This window comes from Chelmon rostratus, chromosome 5, assembly GCF_017976325.1.
Source record: "Chelmon rostratus isolate fCheRos1 chromosome 5, fCheRos1.pri, whole genome shotgun sequence".
In the NCBI taxonomy this organism is placed as follows: Eukaryota; Metazoa; Chordata; class Actinopteri; order Chaetodontiformes; family Chaetodontidae; genus Chelmon; species Chelmon rostratus.
In genome coordinates this window covers 5406672-5433001 of record NC_055662.1, presented here as the reverse complement: position 1 = coordinate 5433001, position 26330 = coordinate 5406672, and the positions used below count along the sequence as shown (strand labels likewise).

At 41.8% G+C, this 26330-nt stretch overlaps 1 protein-coding gene across 1 annotated transcript; it reads left to right on the top strand.

Annotated features, from left to right (window-relative positions):
* Positions 1-12648: 12648 nt before the first annotated feature.
* Positions 12649-26239, top strand: erlin2 (ER lipid raft associated 2). The gene is made up of 12 exons (XM_041937508.1): positions 12649-12715; positions 14291-14398; positions 15145-15226; positions 16916-16962; positions 17171-17232; positions 17444-17569; positions 18880-18953; positions 20477-20535; positions 22572-22663; positions 22751-22840; positions 23378-23457; positions 23544-26239. Exons 2-12 carry the CDS (start codon positions 14292-14294, stop codon positions 23721-23723), a joined length of 999 nt encoding a protein of 332 aa, XP_041793442.1. The 5' UTR covers positions 12649-12715; position 14291; the 3' UTR covers positions 23724-26239.
* The last annotated feature ends 91 nt before the right edge of the window (positions 26240-26330 follow it).

Genomic DNA, 26330 nt, shown 5'->3' with positions numbered 1-26330 from the left:
AGATAACAAAATCAGCCTACCAGCACCACCAAAGCTCACCAATGCACGTGTTAGCCTGCATCTCGTTTATTTAATCTACTCAAAAACCAAACTGTTTCCCTCCTGTTTCAGTCTTTATTGTAAGTAAAGTATGTAGCTAATCGCCACTTCCTGGCTATAACTCTTATCTGATTCCCAGCAAGAAAGCAAATAAGCATATTTCCCAAAATACTGAACTATTTCTTTAACTCGATGTTAGTGAAGTTGAGTTAAGGTGTTGTTAAAATTATGAGCAAGTGCTGTCTTTTCTGTTCCCCTATGGATTTCCTTAACTTTGGGAACTGAGCTTTATAATAACAAAACTGTCCTGTAATTTGTTTTAAAGCCTTGAAATGAGTCTTTTTAACCTTTAACCTTCAGGGCTGCAATGTGTTGCGACACTATGTGCTGCGTGATCGCCCTCCTTTTTAATTAGACCTGAGCTAGTTCACGGTTCTTGAAGACTCAATTGATTTGTACATACATGAAAAGCAACCTACACATTCCATACGTACAAGCACATCTAAACACTTCGAGCACTTGTTTGAGTTATTATAGGTCGACAAATATTCAAAGTCTAAAATCTGCGGACCTAAAATTGAAATGGTCGTATAATTCCTGCTTTTGGGTTGATTCATTTATTGATTAGTTAAAGGGGCTGTCAGCTCAGCTGCAGTTTCAGATAGAGAAATCGTGCTTTTGATTTAATTTTCAGCCAGCCCTGACCTTGGCAAACCTCACTTGGCCTCGACATGGAGAACTGCCCAGAGCTGCTGTGGTCTCTCCAAAGTTCCAGTGGTGTGAGTGAGCACCGTTAATAGACATACCCTCCCTAACCACCAGTGGAGAAATGAACGTTTCAATTACAGTACGGTGCACTGCTAATAGCACTTGGACCGTGCGTCCAGCTGGATTCCATTTGCTGGCGTGCTGGGAGATCGGAGGAGATGTCACGAGTGTTCGGCATTGAACGTGCCCTGGCAGGGATCGAGAGGCGGCTCTGACAGCCCTGATTCGTGCTCTGATTGACAGCTTGGTTTCATCTTCCACTTTGGGACGGCCTGTGGTCGTAATGTACTCACTTTAAGCATCACAGGCCTTATGTCTGTTCTATGTGTCGCCTACATGGCCATCCAGACTCAGAGGCTGCCATTATGATGATTACACTCATCTTATCCACTGCACTGCAGAGCAGCTACACAGCTTATACCCACTTATATGTTAGCTGCTTAACTTTTCTTGCAGGGTTATTGCAGCCACATTAAGGCAGATTGCACATTTTTGCCTCTGTATATTACACTCAATAATGCATGAGAGTGTTTCTCAGCCTGTGTATGAATAATTGGATATATTTATATGTCCAAAACAATGGATTTTTATACCTGGGCTGGGCAATGTCTCTGGACTCCATCTTTTTAGAGAGACCAATGTTAGCCAGTGTTTTGTACCAATGATCAGCCTATTTATGTGCTGTACATGTCATTATTTTGCCAGATTTGTATTCATCCTACATTTCCCATAATGCAGCTTGATAACAGCTCAATATTAGTCACTGCTTCTGGCCACACATCTTGCTCATAAATTTCAAACTGCACGCACCCCAAATTTGTAATGCAGAGTTTCTGTTACACATTTATCACAGTAATCTCCCAGCTCAGGCCAAGATAACCCCGATGACATCATTATTATTTTCTCAGACATGACTAAGCTCCTCCAGAGGCACAGAAGACTTTGCACAGCTGCTTTTACAGGCTCAGTAGCACTCCCCATGCACAGTAACGCAACATATATAATAATCTAGATGTGTAAATGTAAAATCGTGCCACTTTTTCCAATGACAACCATTTTAAAAGTACTGTCATCACTCCACCTGCTTTACAATCATCATTTTGGAGGCAGAAAGCTCTGAGTAGACAATATCTTATTTTAAAGCCGCTGTCATTTCATCAGTGGAGCACCATGACTACTTGTATGTGGAAGGTCTTGCTTGTAGTAACGAGCCAACAGAGAATTATCACAGCTGCCCTCAGCTCCATGGAGTGCTTTAGCATCTTTCAGCTCATTGGTTTGGTTTGACAGGACCAGAACTTTGCTGTTTTGGTTTCCTTCTTGTTTTTGGCTGCAACAGGGGGCTGTTTTCAGTCAAAAAGCACCGATAAACCCATTGTGCACAATATCGTAAGTGTTTTCCAATCTTTTCCATTTGCTAAGCCAGAACATAAGAGGCTGTGTGGAGAGAGGAGATTTTAAGGACCTCTCTCGCTCTCTTTCAGCTCCACTTCCCTTGTCTCCCCGAGGTGCTTCACTGACAGTTCCACAGTCTCTGGACACTGCTGGTCCAGTGCGACACAGTGGCCTGATTCCTTCACAGTGGGTGTAATAAGGTGGTCTGAGCTTCTGTCCTGCAGATGAAAAGACACACTGGAAATTAGACAGAAATCAACATGCGGCTCATGGTCAAATCAACTGTAATTCTCACCGCGCACATTTAGCAGCACATTTTCACATTGCAGGGTTCATGTTCTGAAGCTCCTGATGACCTTTACACATCAAGACGTTCATGGCTCATGTCAGTGGTTCTCTGTGTTTAATTTAGCAGCAGTGTCAGTGTGAGGCTACACTCACATATACTAGTTTATATTAGCAGAGACCTTGCGGTTTGTTGAGTGAGGGTGAAAAAAAAAACTTTTTTCCACAGGCAGCATGATTATTTTTAGTTTTTTTCAGAGAACCCATTTAGACGTTGACAGACCCCTCCCTCACCTCTACAGTCCCTCCTCCACCTTATAGCGAGTTACCCACATGCCTCTGATGGCGCTTGGGGCAAAAAAAAAAGAAGAAAAAAAGAAACTGGGGAGGGGATTGGAGGGAGAGCCAGGGAGAGGGCGGGAAGGGAAACAGAGCTGATTATCCAAATACAGTCATTAAAGGGGAAATGTGTTTTTCAAGCTGTCAAGATGATTAATGGGTGAGAGCAAATCCTCACAAATGCTCTTGTTTAGTCTAACTGGCAGACACGATCCTGCCCATTGATTTATGGCAGGCCTGCTGTGTGAGACCATAGTGAGGTTAGAGGGTGTTTGTGTGTGTGTATACATAAGCGTGCATGTGAGTTTGTGTGTGCATTCATTCATGCTTGATTGTATGCATGTGTATGGACGCCTACTTGTGCAAGTGCATGTGTGTGTTCACGTAAAGTGCGGCCCTGTGTGCACACATGTATGCATATGTGTGGCAGCGTGGAGGGAGGAAGGAGCACCACATGACCAGGGGAGCTGAGGAGGGATCAGGCAACAGAGGAAAGCAGTGAGTGAATCAGCCCTCACCCTCTGGTCTGACAAACCAGCTACACAAACCAGAGACGGTCAGCTAAGCCCTTTTTTATTTTATGGCTCCATGATTGAACATCAACAACAGGATCGATGTTCCATCCAGAATGAATCAAACAGCTGTCCAGAAGTACTTAGGCTTTCATCTGTCACTTGCCAGTATCCCTCCTCACAGATGAGATTGGAAAAGAATAAGCAACATTTCTGTCATTGCTCAGCTGTAACTTATGTTTATCTGGCTTGTGTTGTAGACATTACCCAAACACCTCTTTACAGGACGAGGCAATAGTCGGTTAGAATTTAATAAACAGCAAGTGTAACGACATGTTGTAAATGAACAGCTTGGCATTTGGGAAATACACTTTTTTTGCTTTCTTCCTGTGAGGTAGATGAGAAGGTCCTGTCCTGCATCTGTTTGCTAAATATGGAGTTACAACCTGTGGCACATTAGCTTAGCTTAGCATAAAAAGAAAAGGTTCATAACAGGTTTGGGCAAATGAAGGAGTGAGTGTGTTTGTTTGTCATTAGCACAGCACTAAGACAAACAAACACAGGAACACATACAGGGCCTTCCACAGAAAAGAAAACTCAGTCTAAAATATAAATTGCGTACACCCATAAATCCGTGGTGCTATTTTAAATCAGATTACTGCCTGTTCTTTTCCAGGTAGGAAAAGTTTGCACACACGAGTTACTTGCAATTGAAAGGAAAAGCTCAACATTTTGGAGAATGCACTTGTTCGGAGTTGAGAGGATCAGTGCAACTTTCTTGTCTGCACAGAAAAATATGAAGCTATAGCCAGGAGATGATTAGTGTAGCTTAGCATAAAGACTTGTAAAGGAAAAACAACCAGCCTCACTCTCTCCAAAGGTCTTACAATTCACTAAAGCTCACTAATAAATAACATGTCATAGCTCCTCTCCCGGACTTCAACTCATTGTGATGAACTTCAGGAAGTCACTGTTCCAGACCAAGAAACAGTCCGTCACGTAAAGTGTTAATTAGTGAGCTTCAGAGGTGCTGGTTGGTGGACAACATGGGACAGAGCCAGGCTACCTGTTTCCCCCAGTTTTCAGTCTTTATTCTAAGCTAACTAGCTGCTGGTCATTGCTTCATATTTACAGTGAAGACACAATAGTGGTATAAATCATCTCATCTAACTCTCACCAAAAGAGCGACTAGCCTAATTTGAGTTGTTTCTGCATAAAGAGGACTGTGACTGTGGCTTCCTTGCCTTTTGATGGGTGGAGCTGAGATCACAAATGCAGCACACCTGAGCAGGCAGGGTCAGGAGGTTAGAAATCAGTCCTGCAACATCCTTTCATCCTCTTCATGGCTGGTCGACTGATGTTGTTTCTGTTTGAACTTTGTGTTTCAGACTCATACACCCACTGACAACGGCATTGTATTCATGCTGATCAGCTGACAAACACTCTCTATTGTGCAGTTTACTTAATTTCTTAATTAAAACTTGGCATTATTTATAGACTGTGTGGATTCTTTTGTGGCAGGAGCTTTTCTCACCTTTAAAGTCAGTTTGATAGAGAAATAACACTGTGGATGCATTAGTGTAATTTTCAGCTCATGTGAGTACCTTTCAGAGTGAGCATATGCTTCATTTCTGTCGAGTTTCCGGTTACCAAGCAGTGTTCTGTTAGAGGTGCATAGTCTTCATATGATTTGTGTCTAAAATATAATATATACTCTGTTTCAAAGGGAATACTAATAATAAAATTGGACAAAGGTGTGAGAGATGTTGCGGTATGTTGACATGTTTTCTTGCCCACAATCTTGCCTTGTTCTGGAAGGTTTCCAAGTTTTCTACTCAGTTTAGATGATGTCCTGCATCCTCTACAGGGCTTACAGTAAAAAAACAAAACATTAGATACATCGGTGTGTGTTGACTCTCTGTATCATCCACTGACATAACAACGTAGTGATCAAACCTCTGTCAATCCCTGAAATCTTTTACGTGTACCGTTTTAGAAACAACTTTTCCATAAAGCATTCTGAGGAAAAAGCCCAACGACATATTAACTTTTCAAAGCAAAATCTGCTTTCTACGAATTTCTGAAAGTAATTTCTTGGAAAAATGAATTGACAAAGAGTGAAACAAACAAACAAAGCAGCACCATGCACAGTAAATGACAAAAAAGGAAAAAAGGCATCTAAGATTCCCGACAGGTGGTCTCTGAAATGAAGAACAATGGGCTCTATAGAGATTACACCCCTTCAAAATAATATTACGGTGAATCAAAGCTCCTGACTGGCTACTGTTACTTTCCACAATCAGCTTATGACCTGTGTAGAAATTGTGTAGTTTGTTTTATAATTTCAAACAATTATAAATTCTATCAAACAGATAAAACTTATAGTTGTGCACATTTGCAAACCCCACTTGTTCAGTTTATTTAGTTTCTTCTTTCTGCATCCTCCTGCTATTAACTGCTGCAACAATCCCAGATTCTGCACCCCTATCAGTTTTACTGTTATTACTGCTTGTGAATAAACTGGCAATTCAAGGGATTTTAAAACAAACTTTGCGAATTTATTGCAAATACTTATTGGCCCTGCTCCACTGGAAAGTCCCAGTGCACTCGTCTCCAGAAAGCGAATACGTCACTGAGCAGCGGCCCAGTCGAGCTCCAGGCTGGTCCAGATGGATGGCTAGCAGCTGTTGGCCCTACAACCTCTTCCCTCGGCACAACCATTAGGCCTATCTGTCTGCAATTTCCTCATTCTTCCTCGGTTCCCTCTGAAGTCCACTCTGATCGCTTTCCCACACCCCCGCAGCTCAGCACAGCACCACACTGTATGTACACTGCAGCATCGTTTGGCCTGAGCAGACCCGGGCACATTCACTGGACCAATTACCCTGTCCACCCACACATGCATGCACACACAGGCGGGCATGCACGTAATCATGCACACACACACACACACACACACACACACACACAAACACATGTTCTCTAATAAATTTCACCATGACGCAAAAGCAGGCAGACACCCATGAGGAAGATGTTAAAGGGAGATTTTTGAAACCAGGAGAAGATTAATTTTAACGGCACAGAGAGAGAACAGTTGTGTAACTTTGTGCTGGGACCTCCTGTAGGACTGAATGAGACAGGGAGTCGAAGCCTTTAAATCATGACTTATTGGTGCCATGATGTGCATGTTGGCCTCTAACGAGAGACAACAGGATGCAACAGACTGGATGAATTTCTCACTTAATTTTAAAGTTGCTGTAATCATAATAATAGTAATCAAAATGAGATTATTACTTGTAATCTGAGGTCAGTCATAGTGACAAACCCACAGAAAATTTGCAGTTCCTCTCAGCTCTGTGCTGTTGTGCTTTTCTGGCCCACAACTTAACCGGTTTAGTTCAGTGTCACCGCTCTCATTATCGTCATTTTCAACCTGAGCAGGCACCGAGCAGCAGACAGACAAAATTAGCCACTAGCTTGTGAACATGGTGGAGCGTTTGGCTGCTAAAGAGCCAAATATTTCCCTCAGGAGCTGGTGGAGACCATAACAGAGCAAGAAGGAAAGCGAATATTGGAGTTAAATTTGCCAGGTGACCTAAAAGTGAATGCTAGAAACTTTGTTAGCAAGTTCACTATTGCAACTTTGAAAGGTAAATAGGCCAGTGTTGTCCAGAGAAATCAGTTATAGCATTTTGAAACATATTATCTTATAATGTTGCTTTTGGCAATTTATTAGTGATACAAATTAGCTTGCCTTGGACTGAAGAAAGTTTTTTGCTGTACAAGACTTTCGACTAAAAAAGTTCTGTCATATTTCAGGTTTTTAAGACATTTTGAGGACTGTCAGAGCTGTAAAATGCAGAAGTCTCTTGAGAGGAGAGCTCTGCAGTTGCTCAAATCAGAGCCATGCTTTAGGTAGCAGCCAGAAATGGCTAGTTACACTGAAGTTAAATTGCAACATTTGTGCACCTAAGCTCAGTTTGCTAAATCCAGCTAAGTGATGTTGGGTTTGGGGGTTTGGGGGGGGTGTTTGCGCAGAAGTACACAGCTCTGGAATGGAGGAGGAGTGTGGGAGCATGGAGGGTGAGTCTGAGGTATGCAGTCCAGCTGTGAGCTCATTCTCTGTGTATGTACTGTATATGTACACACACAGTGTATATATTCACTGAATGTTTGTATACATGTTCCGTTGGGTTTATTCCAGCTGCAAGATCAGCACCAAGCCTCAACGCTGTGTGTGTAGAAATTTGTGTGTGTGTGTTCATGTGTCAGCGACCAATGATTAATGACCCACAGCCCAGCTTTCTTCAACTTCCTTCCTTTCCAGTCACACACATCATCACGCGTCACCATAATGGACGGCGGCAGGCGGCTGTAGCAGCTCCTGCTCGGCCTCATGGATCCAAACAGACCATAACATCCTCCACTAAAGCTGCACTGAAAGAGTTTGCATGTCAGTAGCCCTATAATGTGACACCAATTAACTGCGTCCTCCTGTGACCTGAAGTGCGGTCAGCTTTGGGACTTTAGGAGACCTTCTTATGTTATACTTTGCATTTTCATTGCTGTACTTTGAGTAGTGTCTATACCCGAGTGGAAGAACTTCATTTAGATGAAGGAAACAAAGCTGCACCAGCATCTTAAAGAAACAGTTTGACATTTTAGAGAAAATACGCTTACTTGCTTTTGCAACACTGAACTATTTTGCAGTACTACTTGCAAGTAATGAAAATATTCCTTAGATCTTAGTTTCTCCTCTGTCAAACTGTCCAGCACACCACAGGAGTTGAAGATGTTCAGGTTGTGTCAGGTTGACAACAGCAGCAACTATTTTTCCATCTGAACTCCTCTTTATTTTTTTCTCCTTTTTCTTAAAAGCAAGCAAATTCTGTTACAAGGAATTTGCCCCCAATAAATTACGTAATTACTGTCTGACACTTTATTTAAAGAAGATCGGTACCCCTCTCAGATCTATCTACAACTCTCTGTTCGATTCATTTGATACTTTTAGAATAATAATGTATCGTGTGATGTGAAAGGCATCCCTCGTAGTGTCTGAATCTGCAGCTCCCCTCACTTTTACAGAGCTATATAATGAGTTGCAGCTCTTTCTTTAGCTGTCTGCCCCACAACTATACTATGGTTCGCTCTCACACCTCTCATAATGTAATTTCCGTCCACAGCAGGCAGCACTGTACACCACCTCCTGAGGAAAGTGACTATTGGACGCAAGTGGACAGACACAAATCTCCAAATGTATGATAATGTTGCTCTGGAACTGCTGGGTGTGTAAATAAGCAACTTTTTCTAAATGAACTTAATAAACTTTATTAAAATCAATTTGAAAAGATGAAAAATCAATTGTTGCAAGTTTAAATATTGAACTACAGCCAGAAGCTGATTTGCTTAACTTAGCATAACTAAACAGGAGGAAGCAGCTTGCCTGGCTCTCTCTAAAGGTAATAAATAATAAAGAACATTTATTTATCTCCTCTACTGTACTCCCTGTCAGGAAGTAACATTACATTTTGTTTTTGTGATGCATACAAAAAGCCTCCAGTCTTTATGCTAAACCCGCCGATTGCCCGCTGGCTCGAGCTCCATGTAAATATTTGGCAATATGAGAGTGGTATTGATCTTCTCATCTCACTCTTGACAAGAGAGCAATAACAGATTTTCCAAACTTTAGACTTCAAAAATGTATTAATCTTATCTTTCAGTAAAATCTCTACAAGTTCAGTTATTCAACCATGACCCCCACACAATTAAACACTGATAAAAAAAAACAAAATGCACTTCAGTTCTGGTCCGAGCTACAAGTACAAACTAGTAGGGAGCACTCAGTAGAGCGCAGATCTCCAGCAGGTGTTTATTTTTGTTGGCCAACTGTTGTGTTGAGTCTCAAACTGAGTATTTTTGTTTGCTTCCTGGGTTCCCATAGTTTTTTGTTGCGATTAGGACTCATTTATTAGTAGTTGAACTATGGATTTTGTATTGAGCACTGACTGCCTCTTTGATGGAGGTCTGAGAGTATTTTCTAGTTAAGGTGTCTAGTTATCATTATGGATTTTCCATGTTTTTTCTAAGTCTGTTCACACTGAAATCGGCTGATAAAAATAACGTTAATTTTGTAAGAAAAGTGAAAAAATTTAATAGTAATAAACTAATTTGGCCTAAATAAGTGTATTTTTTATTTGAAAGTCTGGCCCCCACCGTGTCTAGTTGAGGATCCCTTTAAAAAACAGCTCACACACACAGTCCAGGTTCATGCAGCGGAACTGTTTGGAGAAAGTAGTAGTAGTAGTGGTTAAATGTACAGTGGCAGAGAGAGCTCAACGCACTGTGGCTTAAGACATGCAAATAGACAAAACACAAGCAAATTAAGAAAACCTCTTGATCCATTTGACAACACACGTGCTGCAAATACACACAACACAACCAAATAAAGACACAATCTGCAGTTAGCACAGACCAAGCTGGGACAGGCTCGTTGTTGCCATGGTTTGTGATGTTTGAAGTTGTTGAACATCACAGTTAATTGTGTGTATTTCGTCAGATCATTTGAATTGGCATGCTAATAATAAGCAAAAGGTAAAGGCTGGTTTAAAAGCAGATGTCTGGAATAATATTGGAATGACGTGATCAGGATGGTAAAATAAACAAAAAAAAAGTACATTTCAGCTCAAAAGGAACAAACCATGGCAACAACGAGCATGTCCCAGCCGGGTTCATCACTTGTTTTGTCCCTTGGAAACAGATCTGTTGCTGTGTGTGCTACACACGTCTGTATATTGTTGTGTCGTGAATACTTCCTTGAATTTTTTTTCTTATTTCTTTGCGTTGTCAGCAGTTAATGGCTGCATAAAACAGAGCAGTCAATAAAATACGTTTGCCAGAATTTGTGATTCAGCTGCAGACAGAAAGACACACACACACACACAGACACACACACACACATACACGTGCACACACATGGCTTATGCCTGGCGGAGATAACTACATAATACACATGCACACGCAGACCCACTGAACACATCTCATCCATCAAAACATCACAGACTTTTCCAAACCTGTTCTGTCAAACACTCGCCTGTACGGGCTGCCAAAAAAAAAAGTGCTGCAAAAGTGAGTGAGCACATGTGTCCAGGACTGTCTGCTGACACGCTGCAATGTGCTTTAAGTGTGTGACAGATAAAGGAGAGAGAAAGAGAAATGGAAACAAAGAGAGAGGTACTGACAAAGAGAGAGAGAGAGGGAATGGAAGATAAAGACAGAAAAAGAATGTGCAGTGGAAAAAGAGGGAGAGAAGAGAAAGAAAAAGGAACAGCAGAGAGACAGAAAGCAAGCAAGTCTTGCATGTGTGTTGGTTCCCAGCCCTGTCAGGGCCCTGTCAGCCTGTGATTTATGGCACCGAGACTGGGAGCAGTCTTCGCTGCCAGCTCAGTATTGTTACAACTGACAGCTAATGAGGCCGGACGGGCTTTCAAGCACAGCACTTAACAGAGGCCTCCATCTTCACGAGTCACGAGCTCTCCTCTTTCTTTTCTCCCCTCTCTTTCTCGCTCCCATTTATTTCTTCTTCCAGGGTGGCAGCAGTGTGGCCAGCTACCGCAAAATTTCTGGGAGCGCGGAGAGAAAATAAGGCAGGCCGACAGAGATATATGGGCGACTCTCCGTTACTGCCGCACTTCCACTCTCTTCCTCCTGCACGCTATTAAGCCAGAGGCTCAGCTCATATAAATGAGGGAGAGAGGGTGAAATACACAAAGGGAAAGATCCAGCCACTACACTGCACTATACTTTTCTTCTCAAACCAAAATATTCCACTCTTTCTGCAATTACCCTGTCATGTTCCCAGAGCCTGGAGTTACACGTCTTCTCAGTCTATCTGTGATGTGAGTGTGATCTGAATGAAGGTACCTGAACTTTATAGCCTTGGCTGTGGTGTGTTTTACCTTCGACACCCCTGGCCCGAGCTGCTTGGACCCTTTTCTATAATCAGTACCAGAGTCTCTGGCAGAGCTGCCCTGCCTCCCCTCCCCACCTCCTCCCTCGGCCCCTGGTTTCTTGTCAGTCGTGATTAATGGCACTAGGGCCCCGGCGCGGCTTACGCTGCCAGTTCCAGCGATGTTCCCTTGATACTTAATGAACTCTGACAAACTTCTTTTCCCTTGCTCTGTTGTTCCCTTTCTCCTCCACCACCCCGCCCCTGCCTGTTTAAAATGCACGGCACAGAGCTGCCACTGCAGCACCTAGGGGTTAGCTCTGGTCCTTTGAAAATTTCTCAAGAGGCCAACGTCTAAAAATAAAGCGCCACAGCCAATTTAGTGTCAAGACCCTTAGTTGTGTGTCACTTTCAGTGACTTGTTGCTGATTGAACATGAAATAAATCTACTTTTTGAGCTTTTCAGGGGTTGCCCTTTTAAATTTGCTAGATTGTGGCCTAATTTTCTTTAATTGATGTCATACTTTCTGTTTGTGGCTTTTGCCAACAGCCAACCATATCCAATGCAAATTAATGAACATTAAAAGAAAACCATCTGCTGCACAATAGCAATGAAAGCTTAAAATGCTAAAATGTTGAAATCATGGCAGACTAATAGGATAATGCAGCCTTTTCTACAGTTTTCTCATTAAGCTGCATCTAAACTGGTCTCTGTCGCCATCTGCTGTTTGCATTATGAAGGTGGAACCACGGCCTAGTTTTGCATTTATGATACCTGAAGTAGAGGTTGTTGATAAAAAAATTATATTGATAATGTAACGGTACACACTATAGAAATCACCATTTTAAAAACAGAATATAACAGCAGTTACTGTTGTGTGAGCCTTTCTATTTCACCTGCAGTGGGTACAGTGCTCTCACAACAACAACAAGGTCCAAACCAACAAGGGCTTGTCACTGAAATCCAGCCATGCATTTCTGTGTGGTTTCTCATGTTGCTGGGTTTTTTGTTTTTTTTTTTATCTGGGCACTTTCTTTCTTCATTTTCTCCATTATAATTCATATAGCTGAACTGGGATGTCTATCTTGTCCCCTCTTGTTGTGTAAATACTGTATAGTAGAAGCAGTTTATTCAATTCAAAGATACAGGTTAAACGTGCTTTCCTCTGTATTCCTGCAACAGCTCCAGCAGGAGCTCAGGATACCATGGCCAACAGGGGCCCCTGCTGCCCAAATGACCAGATAATGAGTGGAAGCCTTTCCTACCCCTTGCACTGTATACGAATGTCAGAAGCTGTTAGTTGACCACCCACGGGGGGCGCCAATGCAAAAATTTGGATGCTAAACAGTCAAACTCCAACGAAGAAGAATACGGTAGCAGGTGCCAGAAGTGCCTGCTTCTTATCTGCTGTCCTCTCGGACGAAATTACAGGTAAGACCTGCCGAGTAGGAAGAACGTGTGTTATTAATGTTATCTATTTGAAGAAAGCATGTGGCACCCCCGGCCTGGTTTAATATGGCGGTGACATGTCAAACGGAGTGAAACACGTTCCGAGGTTTTGATGCTAACTTGTAACATTAACAAAGGTTCATCAATATTTGGCCTTGTGCTCTGACGCCAACAGCAAAGTGTAACTAAAATAGGTCGTGACGACTAGATAATTAATAGTATCGCTGAACCTGTCTGCTATTGGGAGAGGGTCTTCTTTATGAGGCAACAATAATACAGTAACTTACATTAATGCTATCACTGCTAGCTCCGAAGCCCTCGATACCAAATTCAATTCAAATGCTTGTATATTTTAGGTCGACTTTCGCATAAGTCATACGTACGTGTCATAATTTTATTAGTTTACGACTGTAAACGTATATATAGATTCACCCCTTCCATTCGGCATACATGTTTTGTCTGAAATGTTGTTCCGAGTGTTTATTTTCTTATTTTAAGTGTTCACTTTGAGCTGCCCAATGCTGTAACAGTTAACGTTAGCCGTTTCCGTGAAGCAGAGGAAGCGGAGTCCACCACATTTCGATCGCCTTTCTGGTCAGACAGGTTGTGTTTGGCTATGAATTTGTGTATGCTGAAATTGCCGGACGTCGCTGTCTGATATTAAACACTGCTACAGCAGTTTCCTGCCTTTCCAGAGATAACGCTAGCAGATTTATGATTGTTTGCTTCCCTCTGCTCTGTCCCTGCGAGTTGTCGGTACAGATGCACGTTTTCATTACACATTGTCTAAATTAACGTGTACCTGTCGGAGCAGACGGTTCCTGTTGCAGATCTGTTGATCCCAAGTTAAGATTTCACTCAATTGTATCTTCGTCAATTTCCTTTCCCATAGCATCACTTTCCAAGAAAAACCTGACCAGCTTCAAAACAAAAAAATGCAAACCAGTGTTCTACAGAGAATAAGTTCAGAATACAAACAATACCAGATTAAAGACTGGAAAATGTCTAGTTAATAGACTCTAACATATCATGGGGAATAATATAAGCACTGGGACACGTCCAGTGTTGAGACGCTGAGGTCGTCAGATATGTGCAAATCCTTACTATCGAAGCTTAGGCCTCCTCATCCAACTCTTTTAGCTTAAACCAGCTAAAATAACCATCATCACATATAAGTGAATGTTGACACTGTTTGAGATGGTACTGGCAGATTTATTATATGTATGACGGGTGGTTACAACGTTTTCACACTTTAGCCTCAATCCTCTTTAAGTGAGGCAAGGTCACTGAGTCCCAGCTGATGCCTGGCTAAGCCTGAGCTGAGAGGAGATAAACCAGTGAGCCAGAAGCTAACTACCAACGTGTTACTACAGCACTATACAAGGTGCCCACTGAGTGCAGGCCATGCTGACTGAATGGATACACAGAGATTATTAGTACTTGCAGATGGGAGCATTTGATTGTAATTAAGGCAGGACGTTCCGTAAAAACGGCAAAAGAGAAACTCAGTTCACATCTGCTTGTTTTCACATGCTGTCATCCCTGTCTGCCTGCCAGGATGGCACAGTGGGGTGCCATATTCTCAATCATTGCTGCTCTTGGAGGAGCAGCGCTCTTAGCCTCTGTGCACAAGATCGATGAGGGACACACTGGAGTTTACTACAGGTGAGACAGCAGCACACATTGTGTTTTGTTTTTGTGAGTTTTTGAGAGACATTAGTGTTGAACTGCTCTGCTGTAAGACTGAGACAATAAAGAACAGAGCATCTGCTTCAAAGGTGTTTAGCAACTTAACTGTTAAACAGCGACTAGTGTAAATACCTGAGCATTAAGATTGCCAAAAAGCCATTAGGCCAGGAGTTTTATTGTGTCTCTGCACTGGCAACAGCTGCATCTGGAGGTATTATGTTTTCAAGCTGTCCTAGTGAACATGATAATTCAGGAACACCTTGAAAGAATTTCTTCAATTTGGCGCAAATGTCCACTTAGACTCAAGAATGAACTGATTTGATTGTGGTGGTCAGAGGTCACTGTGACACCAATCTGGGGCGATTGTTTACGTCTTCTATACTGTCAGTTTGAAGATGTGTGTGAAATGTCCACGTTGTACAGTTTGTAGCTTCTCTTTAGCAGCATCCATATTTGATGCATTGTAGTCCAGCACAAGCTCATTGGTTCTGCTGATATTGAGCTTCAGGTGATTGTACTCCTTCTGTACTCCTCTGGAAAAATAGTCTCTAAGTGAAGACAACATTTTTCTAACTGAAAATTATTCACAGGAATCAGTGAATAGGGCTGTGATTCTATTTCTATTCTGAAGTTTAGTCCAAGCTGTAATGATCAAGTGTGTGTGTGTGTGTTTGTGTGTGTTTGTGTGTGTGTGTGTGTGTGTGTGTGCGCGAAAAACCCAGGGGAGGGGCTCTCCTGACCACCACCAGCGGCCCTGGTTTCCATCTAATGCTTCCATTCATCACTACCTACAAGTCTGTCCAGGTGAGTCAAGTGAAGTCAGTTTTTATTTCTTTAGCCAATCCAGTCCTCATTAACTTCAGTGATTTTTGTAAATGCTTATTCTGAATTTGATGTCTGAGCCAAAAGCGAGGTTCACCACTTTGTGATCATGGGATTGTGTAAACACTAACTAACTAACACTAACTACTACAATAACTGTTTGCTTATCAGTAAACACTGTTTGTTTTCAAATTATTGCATTCTGGTTTTATTAGAGCTGAACAATTAATCGAAATATTATTCATATTGAAATATGGCCAACTGTAATATCCAACATGTAGGAGCTGCTTTATTTTGATGAATGTAAAATTTGTCACGCATTCCATCATAAATGAAGCATTGTGGTGCTACAGAGATGCCCCTGAACAAATAATTTTCTCCAGACGTTGCAGAACATGCTTGTTCACTACAGCAAAGATCACATCATATTTATATTTTTTCAGTGAATATGAATTCCCTCTAAAATAGTGAGTCATATCACAGTGGCAATCAGATAATGGCAATATCTGCAATACCTGTGCATTCATTACAACAGCCCTGTTAAATAAAGTGCCTTTGTGAAGGTTATAATCTGAGTTTGTGTTGATATATTGTCCCTGTTGTCACCTGATATTAAAACACGATCTGTAGATAAGGAAAGACGTACATTAATGCAAGCTGTAAATGCGTTGTGATTGAATCGGCTTGACCACATCTTTAGGTAGTCCGGCTTGCATTGTGCCCGGATCTCAGGCAGGTGTAAATGCAATCCGTGCAACATGCTGGCCTCTATATGCAATATGTCATTGATACAGATTTTTTGCTAACATAAAACAGAGGTTGTTCAAATTTAAAGAGTGAGCAAGCGAGAAGGCTGAGACACGCCTTGTATGACTTCTGTGCCATGAAAGCACCAAAAGATGCGTTATTCAACAGAACTGTGTGAAAAATGAAAGCAATACAGGTGGACGAATGATATAGTGCACTGCGCTCATCTGTGCAGCTGATCTGCTGCTCAGCTGACCTAGTCAGAGTAGTCTACACACTGGTACTGCAACACAATAGGACAAACTGACAAAGTGTTTCTTCAAACAGAGGAATAACTTAATGTGTTACATTCTCCAAATTTTCAGAAGGGGACAAGTAAATTAATAATTTCACATAGATGGCGCTTCATGAAGTTTATAAAGTTTCCCTCCACCTCTGTGACTTTTTAAGGTAGTCTGGGGCTGGTTTGTCACCACTTTAAATTACTCATGCGCAGGTTTTGCTGTGGAGGACAGATCCAATCTCAATGAGGAAAGCAAGTATGCATGAAAAATACCAGGTGTGAAGGCATAAGCAAGATCAGATTGTTTATTATTTGGATACAGGTTACCGGATGCAGATCCCATTGTAATACTAGTTGTAAATGGGGTGATTGTGTCATAGAGATGTTGTTTCAGCTCTTAGCAGTGTTGTATTGTATTTCATGATACTGACCAGGACTTCCTGTAACTGCGTTTATCCTGTATGTACAACTGCAATCCAGATTACTTCCATTTAACATCTTGATTTATGTCATGAAATACCGTGTGGATGGGTTTACTCCCAGTCCAACCGCTGTGTATCTGGTATTTTTATAATGACGTCAGGTGCAGGCTTTTGTGATCCCGACATCCATAATAAAGAATCTATGTTTTTGTCTCGCAGACGACGCTGCAGACAGATGAGGTGAAGAACGTACCATGCGGCACGAGGTAAGTCGGCTGTTTGCTTGAGTAGTATCAGATGTGGTTCCCAGATTTATTACGCTGAGCATTCACCTTGCACCCTACACACTCCCCCACTGCCCATTGGATAGAGTATTATACCAACCCTGCCGGAGTCACACATTCATCTCTTGTCTGGTGTTTTAGATGAAAGTGTCTGTCAGATAGTTAATGTTATGTATTTTTTTTCTTTCAGTGGAGGAGTGATGATTTACTTTGACCGCATAGAAGTGGTGAACTACCTCATTCCATCAGCAGGTAAACCCTTCAGTGTTCAACAGGCCCAGAACATCAGCCAGTGTATTTATCCTCAACTCCCTGTTTAATTCTTTTCACATCTGGAGATAACTTGGCACCGGCAGACACATTTGACATTGTTGTGTTGCGGCTGGCTCCAGCAGAGTCAAATATTTGTGTCCTGTGTTGGCTGTCGTTTCTGATTTGATTGAGAACTTGTTGTCCTCTGCAGTATACGACATAGTGAGGAACTTCACAGCAGACTACGACAAAGCTTTGATATTCAATAAGGTTCACCATGAACTCAACCAGTTCTGCAGCGTTCACTCACTACAGGAGGTGTACATCGGCTTGTTTGGTAAGTGTGGTGGGCCGCAGACTGGGTGTAAACTAGTTACTAATTTGAAACATCTCATATCTCCATCTACATAAACGGCATGTAGTCTGTCAAGCAGCTGAGGGCTCAGAACACACTAGTTTTATGGCTTGTCTCATTTGGTGGCCAGTACCAAGTTACACACAACAGCTATGACTGAGGGCTATGCATTAACTTTTTCACACATAGCACAAGTGCTATGCTACAGATGTTGAAAGCTTTTAAGCACAGGCCACAGAATTGTATAATTAGTATAAAACATGTGCTACATCTTCTGAAAACCACCACAAGTAGTGTGGCTCGTTACACGAACAGGCACGTGACTGGCCGAGCTCGTTGATGTTGCATGGAGAGCCCCAAGCTGAACAAGAGACGTTATCAGATATTTTCTCCTTTATGTCAACATGCAGCCTTAAGTCATTTATTTTCACTTCAAAATGTGTAACTGTTACACTGCAACTCTACACAAGCCACACTTTTAATTCAAAATTTAATAATGTGTTGCTTAAAATGTGAATATTTCACTTTAAATGCAGTTAAAAACACAGTCATAAAACATGTGACATACATGTCGCACTGCACAGGCCTGGTATATTGACTTGGTGTTAGCTGTCTTCATTCACCTCGCGAAAGTGAACCCACACTTGTGAATGCTACAACCTGTCCACCTAACCACAGGCCACAGGAGGTAAACACAGCCATGGGATAGTGATGACACTGAAAAAGAGACACAGTGTACTGAGACTGTGCAGCGTCATTATTATAAGAAGACTAAACAGTTTATTTACAGGAAGCTAACTGAAAGTTCCTTCTAGCTATGTTTGAATGAGTTAAAGTGAGTCATGACGCAGTCCATCCGCATTTCAGTTCTGACCAATCAAGTAGACTGACCAGCTGTTATTGATTTAACCTTGGTTTTTTGGCACCGAGTCCTACTCACAGTGATCCAGAAGTAATTGCAATGCAGAATGCTCTTGGATAGAAGAATCCAAAACTGTATTTTGGAGCAGCTATTGCACTGCTGTAGTAGAGAGTAACTGCAGAGAGTAATTAGAGTAACTGTCATTAATGCCATTGTTTTCTGCATTGTCTCCTGAAAGTCCCACATGAAATGCATCCATACTCCTAGTGCCTATTTGAAACACACTGTTAAGGTGTTGATTTAATGTTCTGTGACCCTTACTTAAATTTCTGATATAATCCACTAAATTAATTTCTACAGATTTTTACTTATTTATTTTAAAGTCTCATCAGCTCACTGTCACCACCTTTTGTCTGTCGTACCCCCACAGACCAAATCGATGAAAACCTGAAGTTGACACTACAAGAGGATCTAACATCCATGGCACCTGGACTGATCATACAGGTGAAGTACACCAGAAAGGCTGCAGCCAAGACAAAGTTCGTCGAGTCCAGCAGCTTAGGTCAAGACCCGCTCGGGTCCGGTCACTGGTTGATGGGGCATGTGCGCTGAGAGGTGTTTGATGGATGTATCGTTGTCAGCACATGGAAGGACATTCACAACTGCTGTATTATAGTAGTCATCAACTACTCCCAAAAAGTAGTTGATTAATCATGGGAGATACATTTTCCTCACCCAGTACAACCCAAAACAGTGCTAAGTTCTGGTCAAAAAGGTCTTAGATACAACCAGGAAAGGGTTATCTAATGTGGGCGGGACCAGCCTGGGGGCTGGTGAAATAGCAGTCTTCAATTGGCTCTGAGAAGCTGTTTACAAATACGCCGTGATCTGATTGGACTAATCCCTCAGCAAGTCTTCCTGAGCTGGAGACACTGAGTGACTGCAGACACAATGCGCTTTGTTGCAGGGATAGTTGGAGGCTCTCCTCCTCTAAATCCATTCAGTTCTGTTTATTTATCGTGGCATGACGTAGAAAAGGATTGTTCAAACAAATCTGTGCCTGCTCTGAGAAAATATTTCCACGCTGTTGATTGTAGCTGAGCATTGGGACACACAGCCATGTTTTTTTTTTTTCCTGCATGTCTGCTGCTTTAGCTCCACACTGCACTGTCAACAACTGCTCACACTGCCCTTACCTGCATATCTGCTATCGATGGATTGCCACTGCTGTAATTCTGCACCGTGCTCAAACCACAGATGAATGATTGGTCTATAACGATGCACAGTGTCGACTATTGGTTTTGATAGTCAACTAGTCGAGTATTCTGTGAAACCTTGCACACATGGATGTGTAACAATGTAATGTAAGCTCACTCAAAGGCTCACTTTCTAGCTTTTGGATTGATCTGATAACTAAACTCTCTACAAACTACTTTAAAAGCTTGTAAAATACATCTTAACTCCAGGATATTGAAGTTATGAAGAGTAGTGTCCTAAAAACCTAATGAAAGGCCGTATACAGAGTCCTTGCTAACTTGCCAAGTCCTTGTATTGACATTCACATCCTCTACAAAGCCCCCCTTTAGGGTTTATCATAACAGTACAAGACAGCTTTTTGGGGGAAAATTTAATAAGGAACAATGTTATGGCTGTTAAGGAGCTTTAGAGTTGTTCACCACACATGCTCACATAAACATAGACTCTCATTTCATTCATGAGCAAGAGTGAGCAACGCTCCTCTGGGCTTTGGTACTCATGGCCTCATGTTTCCTGTAAATGTCTACAAACAGTTGAAATAACAATTGCGCAGCTCTTCCTGAGAAACCCATAATCTCCCAGTTGAGGGGATCTTTGAACAGGACTGTCTTTCTTCTCAGGGCTCCTCTCCAACTGCCTTTTTTGATTTCTCCCCTGGCAGTGAAAGTGTCTGTCTAGAGTCATGCTACATTCCCGCTGTCTTTATCTGCCAACTTCACAGAGATGTGTTTACGTTGTCATTTTTTTTTGTCTGTCTCACTGGTCCACAGGCGGTCCGTGTCACCAAACCCAATATCCCAGAGAGCATTCGCAGGAACTACGAGCTCATGTGAGTTTTCTTTTTCTGCCCAACAAGGAATGTTCACTGCTCCCTGAACCCTCGGCTATGTATTTATTTTCACTCCCCAATGGATGGACCTGATGGTCATCCTTCTCCCACTACCAAGCACTGTAAAGGAGGAAGACTCTGCTGTGTTGTGTCAGTCTGTGAACAGCTAAGTTTGGCTTCAGTCTTCAGTTCAGACTCATACAACCAGTCAGAATTTTAACATTTAATTTTAAAGTCATGCACTGTGTCTGACGTCTGGCCCAAAACCCACACATGCTCGTGTCAGATGTGCCTACTTTGTTATCTAACAACTTGCGTCTTAGTTTGTAGATTTTGCCATCGTTCCTGTGGGTTATGGTAACATTTAGTCCACCACCTGCTGAGATCTGGGGAGGCTCTGACCTCACTTACTGTAAATGGAGTCCAGCAGGCAGCAACAGGAGCAGTCAGACAGTCACAGAAGTTGTTTCCTTAGTTACATTTTTATATTTTTAGCTTTTCATCTCCTGCAAAACATCATTAGAGTTTGCAGAACTACATTTTGACTACATACTACCCACTGTAGTTACTGTTGTTTTTGATAAATGCATCTTTGGCATGGAGAGTCAGACTTTGGATGTGCACGCTCTTGGTTTCTCTTTTGTAATGAGTGGTTCAGAGTGTTTAAACTAAATGTTGTTTTTACTGCCTGTGAGACCCAACAGGACTATTAATGTAAACACGTATCAGCAGCTAAAATGTGATCATAGAAAAGATGGTCCCGGCCGTGGAAATAAGCCCCCGGGGTGTAAAAGAAATAGGATTTTCTTTTAAATCAGCAGTTATATTGTTTTAATTTTGAGGGATTTCCGGAGAGATGAACAGCCTGTAGACCCTGATTGATATGGTTCATGTAGTCATGCATGAGGATGTCTTCCAGTGAGGCAAAGGCTTACATGAAGGTGTAATTCCAAGAATTAGTTTGTAGGCAGAGCATTTTGGTCCATGTGCTCATGATGGCACAGGATTCATAAGCTGAATTGGAAATTTGGGGCTGGAAGTCCTGAGGTTTTAGGCCCAGTACCAGTGTCCCAGTGGACTCAGACTTTGAAGTGTGTTTCCAAAAAGTCTGCCAGGACTCGGGGCTGTCTCACTGTGAAATCATCCAGTGCTTGAGGGCTGTCTCATGGACATGGAGCTTTCTGCACGCTTTCCTTAGATAAGCAGTCCTGCTGTTTCTTCAGGGGATTGCTTCAAATTCATTGCATTGTAATGCTAAAAATAATGGCAGGAAAACACATAAAACAAAAGAGCTGCCAAGAAAGAAAGTCCTGAGTATCAAAGAAAATTCCTCCGTCCAGATCATGCCTGTTATGTCATTTAACATCTTTGAGGGTGTAGTGCTTGGGGCTTGTGCTGCGTTCAGTGAACATGGGAGCTGCCGTAATTACCAGTTTCACGACAAGCCATAAATTAGCACTGTTCATGCCAGCCACCAAGTCATGATTAGAAATTATTACTGTGATTCTCCAAAATACAGTTTGGTGCTTAATTATGAAAAGTGCCTGAAAAGGCAAGCATGGATGCCTCATATAGGAGAAAGTCCAGTATTGAAGATAATTCAACTCAAGTTTATTGGCTAAAGTTCTGTATTAATTCATAGTATTGTTAATCCTCACATTACCAACTCTCCAGTCATACAATGGCCTGAGCTGTTGATATAAATCCTCACAAGTCATAAACATGGGAAGCTTTTCCATCGCTACTCTCCAGCGTACATGACATGGGTGCAGCATTAGTGTGTTGTTCAAGAACACCACAGAAGCACTGAATTTTAATTAAAGATGCTCAGAATCCTATTAAAACACAAACTAGGCTTCTGAAGATGTATGGAAATAAATTGTTCCAGCCAAACAATATTAATAGGAGAGTGAAGGAGATGTTAATCAGCCTGCTCTGCTCAGACAGTCCTGAGGAGAAGCCGAGTCAGTGAAATCAGTGAGAACACCTGTGTGGGTGTGTGGAGCCTTTAATAAAGCGTGTGTTTATGTCTGCAGGGAGAGTGAGAAGACGAAGCTGCTGATCTCTCAGCAGACACAGAAGGTTGTGGAGAAGGAGGCAGAGACAGAGAGGATCAAAGCTGTGATAGGTGAGAATGGAAATCAAACTATCAATTGTTCAGGGGCCTTTTTCACACTACGGGTTGAAAATGTAAAGATGTTTCTTTGTTTTATAGAGGCTGAGAAAGTGGCACAAGTGGCAGAGATCAAGTTTGGACAGAAAGTCATGGAGAAGGAAACAGAAAAAAAGATCTCTGAAATTGAAGGTGTGTATCCTGCAATGGTAGACATACTTAGATCATTTGCTTAAGTAAAAGTACCAGTACAATAATGCAAAAACACTACTACTACTACTACTACTTAAGGAAGTATACTCACTTGCTATCAGCAAATATTCTTTAAGTATCAAAAGTAAAGGTACATAAAATATAACTGTGTGTGTGTATATATATATATATATATATCACATTGTTAGTTTCTTAATATTGATTCCTACTAGGGAGAAATTGAGAGGGGAAGGTTTGGAATCACTGGTTTGATCTTAATAATGTACTGTATTTTGTAAAATCTTAAGATGAAAAATAACAGGTAACCATGACTGTTACATAAAAAAGAGGAAAGTCCAATATTTGCCTCTGAAATGGGGTGAAATAGAAGTGTGAAGTGGAATACATCAGAATATAATTACAGGTACCTCAGAATTGTACTGTACTAAAGAAAAGGTACTTGCTTAAATGTACTTAGTACTTAGTTACTTTCTTACTGGCCTGCTGCTGTTGACTGTGTCTGTTTCTGATTGATAGATGGTGCTTTCCTGGCCCGGCAGAAAGCCAAAGCAGATGCAGAGTTCTATACATCACAGAGAGCTGCTGAGGCCAATAAGGTAAAGAGATGACACAAATGTACCCCCACCTTATCCAAACAAATACGGACTCTTTTGTAATTTGAATTCTGGTACCCCTCTTGCAGCTGAAGTTAACACCAGAGTACCTGCAGCTAATGAAGTACAAGGCCATCGCAGCCAACAGCAAAATCTACTTTGGGAACGACATACCCCACATGTTTGTGGACTCTGGCTCCGCAGGGAGCTCTATCAAGGCCTCTGCAGCCATGGACATTGTTGGTGAGCAGATCTTGGACCTGGATTAGCAAGGAAAGTAGCAAAACCCATAGGACCATCCAGGGTTGGAGGACTATCTGCTGGAGGGCAGGAGCCTGGCCCACAGGCTGGCTGGCTGGCTGGCAGGCAGGTTCTCCCACTGGCCCAGAGAAGCTCTGCTGACCAGGGTCCGTATTTCTCAACCATCACAATTAGAAATCACATTTAAGTTTGGCAGTAAAATTCTCCTCCCTCACAGCAGAGGACTGGAGTTATTTAGGAGGAGAGACTGAGATTGTTTAGACTCTGTAAATTTGGTGGAAGAAAAGCTAGACAAAATAGCATCACCTGTGGGTGTATAATAAGCTCCTTTTGACCAAAACAGTTATTTAAAGGCATTGGCCCTGCTGCTGTTCAGCTCTTGTGGTCTGTGCATCAAGTGCGCTCTGTCCATTCAGCCACGACATGAAGGATCACATATCCATTACCACTGCTATTACATTACACACTACCCATTTGCATGCACATCCTCATTGAGCATTTGAAACAGTGCTGTTTGCAACCTGTTGATTCTGAAGTAGAAGATGCAAGGGCAGGGGAATTACTTAAATTCAGTCGCAGCTGTGAGCAAATAAGATAATGGTTATTTGAGTTGCGTCGTCCTTGTTGCATGGCTTGATTGTTCACTAACCCCTGACTCCCTGTGTTACTGTTGCTTTGACTGTCAAGCTTTCCGTTCTTGCATGGCACATATAGATTTTTGCACTGATAACCATCGAAGTAATTTTTGTAACAATCGGTCCATAATTCCAGACAGAGGTAGACAAAAGCAACACACTGACAGCATCCAGGACCAGCCTCCACACAGTGGGGGAAAACTACACCGAGGATGTGCGAATCATGAATGGCGCTTTTTTTTATCATAGCTTGTAACCTCACAAAGTAATGTAGTTAGTTAATGACAGGCTAACTGTTGGTCTTGGAAGTAACACTGGGCTGCTACTGTAGGTAGTAAGCAAGTTAGCTGGACATGCTAACTGTTGCATTTTATTATTATGTTAGCACTAATAAACTCAAAGTTTATTCCATTCCTTTAACTTTCGCTCATGTTTTTTTTTTGGTTTTGAAAAGGTGATTAAAAAACACGCCATCACCAAACTATTTAAATGCAGACCATCTCTCTCTCTACAGCGTAATGCACACCACTTACGGACAGTCGCTGCTCAGCGGAGGGGTTTAGCAGTGCCAGGAAAAAGAAACGGTCAAAAGGCCTTTTAATCCATTAAAATGCTGTTGTTATTATCAATGACATGTTGTACATTACCACAAGTCCAGTGCAGGGAAGCTGCAGCTCTCCTAGAAGACATGGAACGGCTTGATAAGATTAAGAAATAGTTCAAATATGTGTCACTCTAAGGATTGTAGGCCATGATTTCTTAGTCTGAACTGCTTGAAAAATACGGGCCTGAGCAGATTTGTCACTGCAGACAAAACAAAGGGGTGATGAATGTACTGTGTGCTAGCTGCTGGCTGTCAGATGTTATATCATCACTCCTTTTATGTTTTTGTAACATTTCTTTTGAGCACAGGGGACCTATTGAACTCTAACTAAATTTGTGCAGCTGTATGAAGCTGTACCACATTTTGCTGTATATGTATGTAGCACTTTGTTTTTCACACTGTACATTTAGTGGAGAGATTATATTTCTGCAGCCGTTTGTATCTGTTCTCCTTTAGGTGTTAATTTGAAACGGTGCCCACTTGGAAAAGGTTGAATTGAATGAGAAACAGCAAAACTCAGAGTTGTCAGAACCAAACTACAGACATGTGACGTCAGGTTTTCAAAATGTACCATTTTCACCTTTTTTTATTAAGTTAATGTAACCATTTCACGTATGTACTGTCAGAATCTTTACAGGATGTGCATGGCAGTGATTTGCCTTTGAGCCTTTGGCAACAGGACCCATTTCCCTGGAGCAGAAAGCTGTTGTATGAAGCGCAGTATACAGGTTGACACTGAGGGACTCACCATATAACTAACCTACGTATGTCAGAACTGTCTGCAGGAGTCAGTCTTTCATTTTGGACACTTTCGTGTCATAGAAATCTTGATCAGGACCAAAAACCAAGCTCAACATGGATGTGTGACTTCCTGTGGTGATGTTGCACAGCACAGGATGCGCTGTTGTGAGTGAATGAGCTAATGATGTGTTTTTAATGGAACCGCTCATTTCATTGTGTAGTTGAGGAAGAAGGTAGGCAGGTATATTTAGGCTTTTATTGGGGGAATTTGTCTTGTTTTTTGTTTTTTTTAATTGGTTGAGCAGGCAACAGTGTCACTCACATTTCACACCATAAAAGTGATAAAGTGTCACTGGCACTGCTGTTTGTCCAGTTAGCCCTCGAGGTGACTTCCAGTTGTCATTTAATAAGAATCTCTGTGACTGATTGGGACTTACAATGACTTGAAGGGCAAATGTTTTTGCACTGATTTCAGTTGTGAATGTGCAATCAAGATATTGTCGTTTGACAGAGTAAAATAAACTGTGGGTTATTCTTTGAGAAATCAGCGGCATTACGAGTGTTTATTTACATTGCAAGATCAACATGATGTATAGGATGTATGTTATAAATGAAAGTGTTTCAAAGGCAAATTT